The sequence below is a fragment of the Gopherus evgoodei genome, chromosome 21 (genome assembly GCF_007399415.2).
Source record: "Gopherus evgoodei ecotype Sinaloan lineage chromosome 21, rGopEvg1_v1.p, whole genome shotgun sequence".
Classification (NCBI taxonomy): domain Eukaryota; kingdom Metazoa; phylum Chordata; order Testudines; family Testudinidae; genus Gopherus; species Gopherus evgoodei.
Genome location: NC_044342.1, coordinates 16,889,458 through 16,901,362, shown reverse-complemented (window position 1 = coordinate 16,901,362; position 11,905 = coordinate 16,889,458). Strand labels below are relative to the sequence as shown.

General features: G+C 43.3%; 1 protein-coding gene across 1 annotated transcript; it reads right to left on the bottom strand.

Annotated features, from left to right (window-relative positions):
* Positions 1–6,173: 6,173 nt before the first annotated feature.
* LOC115638343 (olfactory receptor 14A16-like) lies at positions 6,174–7,037 on the bottom strand. The gene has a single exon (XM_030539949.1). It carries the CDS (start codon positions 7,035–7,037, stop codon positions 6,174–6,176), a length of 864 nt encoding a protein of 287 aa, XP_030395809.1.
* Positions 7,038–11,905: the final 4,868 nt, after the last annotated feature.

The window sequence follows — 11,905 nt, the reverse complement described above, 5'->3', positions numbered from 1 at the left end:
AGGGGCAGACGAACTAGCTAAACAAGCCGCTGTGGAATTGATTGCTGCAACACAGCCTCTCATAAAAAAAACCCAAACTTTTTTAAATTACAGGACATTCAACACGCTGCACCAAGGGTAGAGAAGTGGTTATGGATGGATAATGGTGGCAAACTATGTGATGATAACACTTGGAGAGGTCCAGGGAACATGCTAGTGTTACCAAATGTACTAATGGGAACTATGATACAAGTGTATCACATGTTGGGACATGATGGAGCACGGAGGGTGATTCACTGTATGTGAAACATCTGGTGGCATCCTAAGCTACCCCAGCCCTTCAACCCCGCAGCCCCGCTCTCCTAGCCGGAGCACCACATCCCCGCGGTCCCCCTACCCTACCAGAGCCCCGCAACCCCTCGGCCCCGGTTCCCTGGCCCGAGAGTGGCAAGTGAAGCTGCCCCACTCCCGCAGCCGGAGTCCTGCGGCCCCGCTTCCACCGCTGGAGCGCGGAAATCCGAAGTGCCGCGGGGAGAGTACATGCCCCATGAATTGGGGCCCACACTGGCTAAAGCCAGCCCTGACTGTTCTTATGAACTGTACACAGATTCCAATCCAGTTCATACAGCTAAGATGCTTGTGCCAACATTGCCACTAGTGGACTTGAGGAGTGAATGGTCCCTGTGCGGGCAGCGATGAATGCAAGGTGGGTGTTGAACACTACAAAGCTCAGGCCTGATTCTTTCTGTTATTTTTGTTTGGCCAATGATGAAGGATAGGCCAACTCTAAAATTTGAGGCTGAGTAAATTTCCACTTCCCAAAACCTTCAGCTGGCATTTTCAAAGGGGCTTAATTTTCAAAGGAGCCCAGCTACCATGGACTGTCAGATATCCAGCGAATGGAATAACTTTTAACTGATACCCAGCTGGGAGCAAATTGAACTGTGTGAGCTAGAGGTGAGAAGGTCTCTGTCTCGGATGAGATGGGAACAGCCCTACACTTTCAAACCCCCAAACTCCTATTCATCTAGTTCAACCTCCTACTCAAAGCAAGACCAATCCCCAATTTTTGCCCCAGATCTCTATAAATGGCCCCCTCAAGGACTGAACCCTAAGTTTAGCAAGAAAAATGCTCAAATCACTGAGCTATCACTCTCCTTAGGATTTGTGCAAAGCCCTACCCCTGTTGCAGTACTAGGTGCCTCAGTCCAGGCTGGTGGAAGGCATCCATTTTGGCTTGTGATCCAAGAGTCGGGCACATATGGTATTTTTTTGCAATGTGGCTGAGCCTTTTGCTCATAACTGTCAGACCCCTTGCTAGGATACTCAGCTGGTATGTGGGAGAGCCCTGGTTCAAATCCCTCCTCTGCCTGATGAAGAAAAGGGACTTGAAGAGGGATCTGCTATCTCTCAGGAGAGCCCTCTAACCACTGCACTGTTGGATATCATGATATGGGTGCCCTCAATTTGATCTGATCCATCTTGGATAAAGACGTCATTGGGACAAAGAGAAAGCAAGCATCAGAGTGACTCTTTAGCCTGATGGTTAGTGCAATCCTCTGGGAAGTGGCATACCCATGGTCCACTCCCCTGCTCCAATGACTCTGCAGTTATTTACTGACAGCGAGCACTTCCTGATAATACCCCATAGCACTGATGATGTGGACAGTGGCGCTACATCCTTTCTCAGAGCAAGTCCTTGTCAGTGTTTTTCTCTCTCTGCTCATCCACACTTTTGCCCTGTTATTCAATCGCAGGTGACAGGTTTGAGTTTGGGGCTGTGGCTGGGTCGAGTGACCAGGAATCACAGGAGGGAGCCTGATCCATCAGAGCAAGGGGGACCAGTGGGTAGCACAGACCCAGCAGAGGTCTCTCTGGAGAAGCGCAGAGTCTGGAATGGGCCTGAGGAGCAGAAAGAGCTGGATCTGATGCTCTAATCCAAGGGTAAAGACTAGAAGAATTTCAGGGCACAGGGTGTCTCCTGAAGGGGAGCCATAGGGGACCCAGGGTCAGAAAGGACTTGGGAAGAAGCTCTCTAGAGGGGAGGATTGGTTGGAGTGACCTATACTGCAGGGCAGGAACAGAATCCGCAGAGGGAATTAGGAGCCCAGGAGGAGTGTAATGGCCTGGTGAGCCTGGGGAAAGCTGCCTGGCTTTGAGATAAACTTTTATTTTATGTCAATAACCAGACCTCGGAAGCAGAGATAAATTTAAATGCACCAATTGTAGCAGTTTGTTTAATTGGGAAAGGGAAGAAACTGAGGCAGTGGCAAGTCTGACACCAGCTGGCCCTATCCTTAATCCAACAAAAAACAAGCATGAGATTAACTTCCAGTTTTCAATGGGACTACACATGTATTTAAAGTTAAGCATGTCCTGAAGTGGTTTGCTGGATCAAGATCTTAGTGCAGAATATTCAATGGAGGGGAGATTCAAATTCACAACCATGAATGTTCTGAATAGATCCTCAGGTTGTGTAAATTCTCAGAGATCTGTTGACTTCAATGGAGATATAACAATTTACATCAACTGAGGATTTGTCCCTTCCTTTTTAAGTAACCTACATAACATGGCTAATGTCAAGATGGCTGAGTGGTCTAAAACTCTCTTTTTCCACCAGTCATCTATTCTGGTCTTTCTATGGAGACCTGGGTTCAAATCCCACTTGTAACACATTCCTTTCATAAAAGTAGGAGCTTTGTCAGCAGATTGAGAGACTTTATCATTCCCCTCTATTCAGCATTGGTGAAGCCTCATCTGGAGTACTGTGCCCAGTTTTGGGCCCCCCACTACAGGAAGGATTTGGAAAGAGTCCAGCAGAGGTCAACAAAAATGATTAGTTTCAGAGTAGCAGCTGTGTTAGTCTGTATCTGCAAAAAGACCAGGAGTACATGTGGCACCTTAGGGTATGTCTATACTACCTGCCGGATTGGTGGGGAGTGTTCGATGTATTGGGGATCGATTTTTCACATCTAGTCTGGACATGATAAATTGATCCCTGAATCAACGCCTGTACTCCACCTGGGTGGGAGGAGTAAGTGGAGTCGGTGGGGGAGCCACGGGAGTCAACTTACCGGTGTGAGAACGGTCAGGTAAGTCGAACTAAGATACTTTGACTTCAGCTACATGAATAGCGTAGCTGAAGTTGTGTATCTTAGTTCAAACCTCCCTGCTAGTGTAGCCCAGGCCTTAGAGACTAACTAGATACATACAGAGAACATGAAAAGGTGGCAGTTGCCCTACCCACTCTAAAAGGCTAAGTAGTTAAGATGAGCTATTATGAACAGGAGAAAAAAAATGTAGGGATAATCAAGAGCCCATCTGAGACAGTTTGACAAGAAGGTGTGAGGATGCTTAACATAGGAAAATAGATTCAATGCGTGTAATGTCTCAGCCATTCCCAGTCTCTATTTAAACCTAACTTGATGGTATCTAGTTTGAATATTAATTCAAGTTCAGCAGTTTCTTATCAGAGTCTGTTTTTGAAGCTTTTCTGTTGTAAAATTGCCACCTTTAAGTCTGTTACTGAGTGACCAGAGAGGTTAAAGTGTTCTCCTACTGGTTTTTGAATGTTATGATTCCTGATGTCAGATTTGTGTCCATTTGTTCTTTGTGTAGACTGTCAGGTTTGGCTCATGTACATGGCAGAGGGGCATTGCTGGCACATGATGGCATATATCACATTGGTAGATCGCTGGAGCACATGACTTATGAGGAGAGGCTGAAGGAACTGGGATTGTTTAGTCGTCAGAAGAGAAGAATGAGGGAGAATTTGATAGCTGCTTTCAACTACTTGAAAGGGGGTTCCACAGAGAATGGACTGTTCTCAGTGGTACCAGATGACAGAACAAGGAGCAATGGTCTCAAGTTGCAGTGGGGGAGGTTTAGGTTGGATATTAGGAAAAACTTTTTCACTAGAAGGGTGGTGAAGCACTGAAATGGGTTACCTAGGGAGGTGATGGAATCTCCTTCCTTAAAGTTTATTAAGGTCAGGCTTGACAAAGCCCTGGCTGGGAAGATTTAGTTGGGTATTGGTCCTGCTTTGAGCAGGGGGTAGGACTAGATGACCTCCTGAGGTCCCTTCCAACCCTGATATTCTATGGTTCTATGACCTGATCCACTCAGGAAAGGGAAACAGAGCATGTTAAAAATGTATCTAGTTGAAACAGCTTAAAATTCAAACACCAAGTATTTAGGATGAACTGTTTGTAGATGAGCTGTGGAGTAAGGTATTGTGAGAGAAATTCTTTGGTAAATAATGTTTAATAATTAATTTTTATAATAAAATCATGATCTAGGCATAGTCTTGGATAGGAAATGAGTCTCAATAATTTGCATAATATTTCACAATCAAATAGAAATCTATCATTATGACACAATTAGGTTGTGTGTTATGACAAAGAATGGTCCTCTCTCTCTGTCTATCTAATTTCAGACTCTCCCTTTGTCTGTCATATATGCAGTGTATGCAACCATGCACAAAGATAGTATTCTTATACTGATAACAGGCCAACTTCTTAGATCCTTTCCCAGTTTGAATGTGACTAGATTTACACTGAATAACATATGGAATACCAGATCGGTGCATGTTTAAGCATTTTCCCATTCACACCAATATTATAACAAAATGACCCCTGACAAATAACTTGAACTAGAGTTTGTTACTACTGAACTTAGTCCTGTGTCTTTGGTCCAAGACCTTGTCAGTATTAAACTGGTGGTGTTAATGGAGCTACTCTGCATCTGCTCTGACTTAGGTGAGATGAGAATCTCACCCTTATATCTCTGTTGCATTCATTTTCTCCAAGCTATTTGGATCCGCACTCGGATCCTTGTGTGTATTGGCCACTGACCAAATCATGATTCCTTTGAAGTGAGAGCTAAATTCCAGTTACTTCAATGGGATCAAAATTTGGCCTCATTATCCAGACTCTGATTGTCTTTAGGAAACATTGCAAAACCTTCCTCTTAAATAAGCCTTTCAACAACATCAAAAATAACACAACACTGATTTATGCAGTGGTGTTGTCGCCATGTTGGTCCCAGGATATTAGAGAGACAAGGTGAATGAGACAAGATCTTTTATTCCTCAACTTCTGTTGGTGAGAGAGACAAGCTTTTGAGCTTACACAGAGCTCTTCTTCAGGTCTAGGAAATGTACTCAGAGTGTTACAGCTAAATACAAATTGGAACAGACTGTTTAGTGTAAATAGTTAACACATATTTCAAGGGACCATTCAAGGTGAATTGGCCTGTTGACGACACAGGGTATCATCAAACAATTACAATCCATACTCAATGGGGACCACGACCTGAAAGAAATCTTTCCAGAACTCCTTCTTCTGTCCCTCAGACAACCTTCCAAAATCTCCAAGCTCATCCTCTGAAGCAAGCTCCCCACAGAACAGGACACACCAACGCAGCCAGAAGAACAGATATAAAACCTGCGGACATATCTCCACTGCTATGATGATCAGCACCCTGCACAAAATATCTGTCAAGATCCATGGGTCCTACACATGCCTATCACAACACGTGGTGGGCCTCATCCAGTGCACTAAATGCTCCAATAACAGTTATGTGGGTGAAACCAAACAATCACTACGCTCTTGAATGAACTCACACAGGAAAATGATAAAAGAGAAAAACACCCTACTCCTGTTGGTGAACACTTTTCATAAAGTGATCATTCTATATCTGCACAAAAAATCTATATCTGATCACTAAGTACTTCTCTCAAAGGAAACTTGCACAACACCTTCAAGGGATGGGCCTGGGAGCTTAAATTATTAATGTTGCTAAATGCCAAAAATCATGGACTGAATAGAGACACTGGATTTATAGCTTATTATAACAATCCATAATTCACTAACCACCCCACCTCCCACCTCCTTCTCTATGACTGGAGACGTGTTAATGGACATTTAACTTACACTGGTATAAACCTAGAATAACTCCATTGACTTAGTGGAGCGAGTCTGGATTTACCACTATAAATACAGCATTTTACATAAAAAATCATACAGCATATTCTTATGGGGACAATAACAAAGTATTATCAATTGATTATGTTTGTGAATAAACACAGATAAAAGCCGTGTTCATAAGAGAAATATAGACATATTATTCTTGCTGAATAACCTCCACCCAATGAGTTTCCTCAGGGAAGCTTTGATTTCCCTGTTCCTCATGCTTTAGATGATCGGATTCATCACTGGTGGCAGCACGGAATAAAGAACAGCCACCATGAGATCCAGACCTGATGGAGAACTGGAGGTGGGTTTCAGGTAAGCAAAGATGCCGGTGGAAACAAACAAGGAGACCACAATGAGGTGAGGGAGGCAGGTGGATAGGGCTTTATGCCGACCCTGCTCAGTGGGGATTCTCAGCACTGTTTGGAAGATCTGAGTGTATGACAGAATTATAAGAACAAAACAGCTTAAGAGTAAGCATGCACTCAAGATGATTACCTCGACTTCACCAAAGTACGTGTCAGAGCAGGCGAGCTTGAGTAGCTGTGGAATTTCACAGAAGAACTGATTCACCTCATTGCCCCCACAGAAGGAGATTGCAAATGTGCTTCTGGTGTGCAATGAAGAATAGACAATTACACTGATCCAGGCATTGGCTGCCATTTGGAAACAAGCTCTCCTGTTCATTATAGCCTCATAGTGCAGTGGTTTGCAGATGGCAACATATCGATCGTATGCCATGACGGTGAGTAAGGCGAAGTCAGATACAGCAAAGAAAACAAAGAAAAAGGCTTGGGTAACACATCCACAATAGGAAATGGACCTGGTGTTCATAAGGGAATTGGCCATGGATTTGGGGATGGTGACAGAGATGGTACCAAGATCTAGAATGGACAAACTGATCAGGAAGAAGTACATGGGGCTGTGAAGGTGGTGATCAAGAGCTATGGCTGTGATGATAAGAAGATTCCCCGTCAGGGCTGCCAGGTAAAGCACCAGAAACACCAAGAAGTGCAAAATCTGCAGCTCCCGAACGTCAGAGAATCCCAGGAGAAGGAACTCAGTTATGTTGGTTTGGTTGGACATTTTCTTTCTTAGTTCATCGTGTCCTGCCTGTGGAGGGAAAGACAAGGGCAATGGTCAGGATTATACTGAGAGAGTGACCCTGATCATGATGTGAATATCAAAGGTACACAACATTGGTCATGACTATTGACTGGAGTAGTTAGTGTTCTTCACCGCTCATAAACAGAGCTCTATTCTGCTGTTTTATCACATGAGTGTAAATTGGCATCGCTCCCTTAAAGTCAATGTAGCTTGGTCAGTTTACACCATCTGAGGATTTGGCCCAATATGTGGCTTGATCAAATGCAGTATGGAGGATGGAGCAAAGTACAACCCAAATCCAACAATGTTAGCCAATGTTTTGCCCCTATTTCTACAGACACCAGGCTCATAACTTGTCCCTGAAACTAAAATGCCCACACAGCCTGATTCCCACTAGGGTGACCAGACAGCAAATGTGAAAAATCGAGACCTGGGTAGGGGGTAATAGGAGCCTATATAAGAAAAAGACCCAAAAATTGGGACATCTGCTGACCCTAATTCCCACTTTCCTGGGAAAAGCAGCGTAAACTTATCAGGAGTCCCGCATGGCTGCTCCTCTGTGATGATTCCATTCCAATACCACACAGGCGGCCTGCTTCCTGTTTACACATTGATTTATGGCACCAAACTGTAGCTGCATTTCCATCTCTGGGAGATGATGGGCTAGTAGCATTGCTCAGTTACTGCTAGGTTGTATTGTTTCCCTCTGTGACTCTATGTCTGTATAGTGTGGGTCAGCGGCAGTCAGGAGACTTGGGTTCTACTCTTGGCTTTGCCACTGACCTCACTGTGACCTTGGGGCTGTCACTTCTGCCTCTCTTTCCCCTCCCTTTATTTCTCTGTCTTGTCTCCTTTGAATGTAAACTCTTTTGGGGATTGACTGTTTCTTCCTAGGGGTATGTTCTGTGTATGCGTGGACAGTATTTTTGTATAGTAGGCAGCAGTGTGGGACAGAGGCTACGATAGTAGAAGAGGAGAGCTGAGTTCTAGTTCCATCAACCTCCTGCATTTCCTTGGGTAAAATCAAGATAGACAGGCTTTGTCTGGAGACTTCAAATCACTGGGCTTCAGTTTAGAGAGGTTAGTATGTTTAAGACATATCGTGTGGGCTACCAACTTTGCTACTTACTCAGTTTCACCATCCTGCAGCTGCCGCTTTGAAAGACATAAACACGGTTGCAATAGAGGGAATGGATTGGAAACTGTGGTGTCATTGGACAATGTTCATGTTCCCCAAACCCTGGCTGAAAGCTAAGTTTCCAGTAGTCAGACAATTTCTGCTTTATTTCAAAGGAAAATTGAGTTTTCAGTTGAATATATTTTCATGGAAAGTCTCTTCTAGCTGCAAAAATGAAAACATTTTGTTATTATGACTAAAATTTTTCAGTTTCCAACAGATTCAGGATTAAATTGCTTGGTTCTCACAACCTCAATGAAAAGTCATTTTTTTCTGATTAATTTTTTTTTTAAATCTGATCATCTCTAGATGTCTGCATAATTTTATAGTTAAAGTCTTAAAGAGCTCTAATGGCAATTCATATTTCTGATATTAAATTTTCCCTGTACATTTATACTCTAACATATTTAATTGAAATAGAAAACTTACTTTCATAGACTCATAGAATCATAGAACTGGAAAGGGCCTTGAGAGGTCATCTAGTTCAGTTCCCTGCAATCTTGGCAGGACTAAGTATTATCTAGATCAGGCCTGTACAACTCATAAAGAGGCAAGGGCCATGTTACTCCAAAGAAAATAGTGGAGGGACGAATCCTCCTGGCCCCTCCGAACCCCCTGCAGGTCCAGAAAGCCCCCCAAAATACTTCCCTGCTCAGCACCGCCCACCCCATGGAAACAAACCCACTTCCCCAGCACTGCCCCACTGAAACTACGGTATTGAATCTTGGTAATATGTAATAGCGGTAATATGTAAGGTAGTATAATTAAGGTAAAAGAAAAATCTCTTTTTGCTAGAAGTAGAATAAGATCTTTCTCCAACTTTGTAATCAGTTGTCCTGTTGAATGAATGAGGTGTGAATGAGGAAGGTGTGGAAGGCAGCACCTCCAGACAGCTGCAACCCTTGGAGAGGGGATGAGAGCCAGACCAGTTCAGTAGAACAGGTCAGACACTGACTCCACGCTTGCCTCCTCAGCCCCCCACCCACCCCCTGCTCACCTACTCACTCCCACCACTGCCAACCCGCCTCCTCAGCCACCCTCCCTCACCCGCCGCTCGCCTATTCACCCTCCCTGGGCCGCATATTGAGCCCACCTACTCACCCCCCGTGGGTCACACAGTGAGCCCACATGGGCCGCATGCAGCCCCCAAGCTGCATGTTGTACAGGCCTGATCTAGACCATCCCTGACAGGTGTTTGTCTAACCTGCTCATAAAAATCTCCAATGAAGGAGATTCCACAACCTCCAGCGGCAATTTATTCCTGTGCTTAACCACTCTGACAGTTAGGAAGTTTTTCCTAATGTCCAACTTAAACATTCCTTGTTGCAATTTAAACCCATTGCCTCTTGCCCTGTCCTCAGAGGTTAACAGTTTTCTCCCTCCTCTTTGTAACAACCTTTTACGTACTTGAAAACTGTTATCATATCCCCTCTCAGTCTTCTCTTATCCAGACTAAACAAACCCAATTTTTTCAATCTTCCCTCCTAGGTCATGTTTTCTTGACATTTAATCATTTTTGTTGCCTTTCTCTGGACTTTTTCCAGTTTGTCCACATATTTCCTGAAATGTGGCGCCCAGAACTGGACACAACACTCCAATTGAGGCCTAATTAGCACAGAGTAGAGTGAAAGAATTACTTCTCATTTATTGCTTACAACACTCCTGCTAACACATCCCACAATGAGGTTTGCTTTTTTTGCAACAGTGTTGCACTGTTGACTAATATTTAGCTTGTGATCCATTATGACCCCCAGATCCCTTTCTGCAGTAAACTTTCCTAGGCTGTTATTTCCCATTTTGTATGTGTGCAGCTGATTGTTCCTTCCTAAGTGGAGTACTTTGCATTTATCCTCATTGAATTTCATCCTATTTACATCTGACTATTTCTCCAGTTTTTCCCGATCATTTTGAATTATAATCCTATCCTCCAAAGCACTTGCAACCCCTCCCAGCTTTCTATCATCTGCAAACTTTATAAGTGTACTCTCTGTGCCATTATCTAGATCATTGATGAAGATATTGAACAGAACAAGACCCAAAACCGATCCCTGTGGAACCCCACTCATTACACCCCTCCAGCATGACTGTGAACCACTCATAACTACTCTCTGGGAACAGTTTTCTAACCAGTTATGCATCCACCTTATAGTAGCCCCATCTAGGTTGTATTTCTCTAGTTTGTTTATGAGAAGGTCATGCCAGAAAGTATCAAAAGCCTTACTAAAGTCAAGATATACCACATCTATCGCTTCCTTCCTATCCGCATGGCTTTTTACCCTGTCAAAAAATAATATCAGGTTGGTTTGATGTGATTTGTACTTGACAAATCCATGCTGACTGTTATTTATCACCCCATTATCTTCTAGATGTTTGCAAATTGATTGCTTAAGTATTAGCTCCATTATCTTTCCGGGTACAGAAGTTAAGCTGATTGGTCTGTAATTCCCTAGGTAGTCCTTATTTCCCTTTTTATAGATAGGCACTATATTTTCCCTTTTCCAGTCTTCTGGAATCGCTAATGGCTCAGATATCAACTTCTTCATATTCATCCTTTGTAATTTGACCCATACTTCCTATCTTTCTTACTCAGTGGGATAATTTGCTCTTGTGCCCTTAGTAATGTCTCTTTGCAAAACTGCCAACTGTCTTCAATTGTTTTTCCCCTTGGACTTGCTTCTCATGGGATTTTGCCTACCAACTCCCTGAGTTTGCTGAAAAGTCTGCCTTCCAGAAATCCATTGTCTTTATTGTGCTGTTTTCCCTCCGACCATTGCTTAGAATCACGAACTTTTATCATTTTGTGATCACTTTCACCCAAGCCAACTTCCACTTTCAAATTCTCAACCAGTTCCTCCCTATTTGTCACAAGCAAATATAGAACAGCCTAGTAGCTTTTTCCACCTTCTGAAATTAAAAAAAAATGTTTCCAATGCATTCCAAGAACTTGTTGGATAATCTGTGCTCTGCTGTGTTATTTTCCCAACAGATGTCTGGGTAGCTGAAGTCCATCACAACCAAGTCCTGTGCTTTGGATGAATTTATTAGTTGTTTAAAAAAAGCCTCATCCACCTCTTCTACCTGGTTAGGTGGTCTGCAGTAAACCCCTACCATGACATCACCCTTGTTTTTTTAACCATTTTATCCTTACCCAGAGACTTTCACCAAGTCTGTCTCCTATTTTTATGTCAACGTAAGTCCAAGTGTATACACTTTTGATATATAAGGCAACACCTCCTCCATTTTTAACCTACCTGTCCTTCCTGACTAAATTGTACCATTCTATACCAATATTCCAGTCATGTGTATTATCCCACCAAGTCTCCATGATGCCAGCTATGTCACAGTTGTGTTTATATACTAGCATTTCAAGTTCTTCTTGATTATTGCCCATACTTCTCACATCAGTAAACAGACATTTAAGATACTGATTTGATCCTCCTCCCACTCCCACAGTTTTGTCTCATCTCTCCTTTATTTCTGTTATAGCAGCCCATGCTCCCCCAGATTCTGACCCTTCTCCCAGATCTCCATGTTTATGACCTACCTGTGGTCACCTGCCCTCGTTGAACCTAGTTTGAAGCCCTCCTCACTAGGTTAGCCAGTCTGTATCCTGATATGTTCTTGCTCTTCTTCGTTATCCCAGTTTGCAGTGCATTTGATCTTGCAGTGT

Excerpts from the sequence above, each read along its gene's own strand:
- LOC115638343 (XM_030539949.1), bottom strand. The coding sequence starts at position 7,037 with ATGTCCAACCAAACCAACATAACTGAGTTCCTTCTCCTGGGATTCTCT.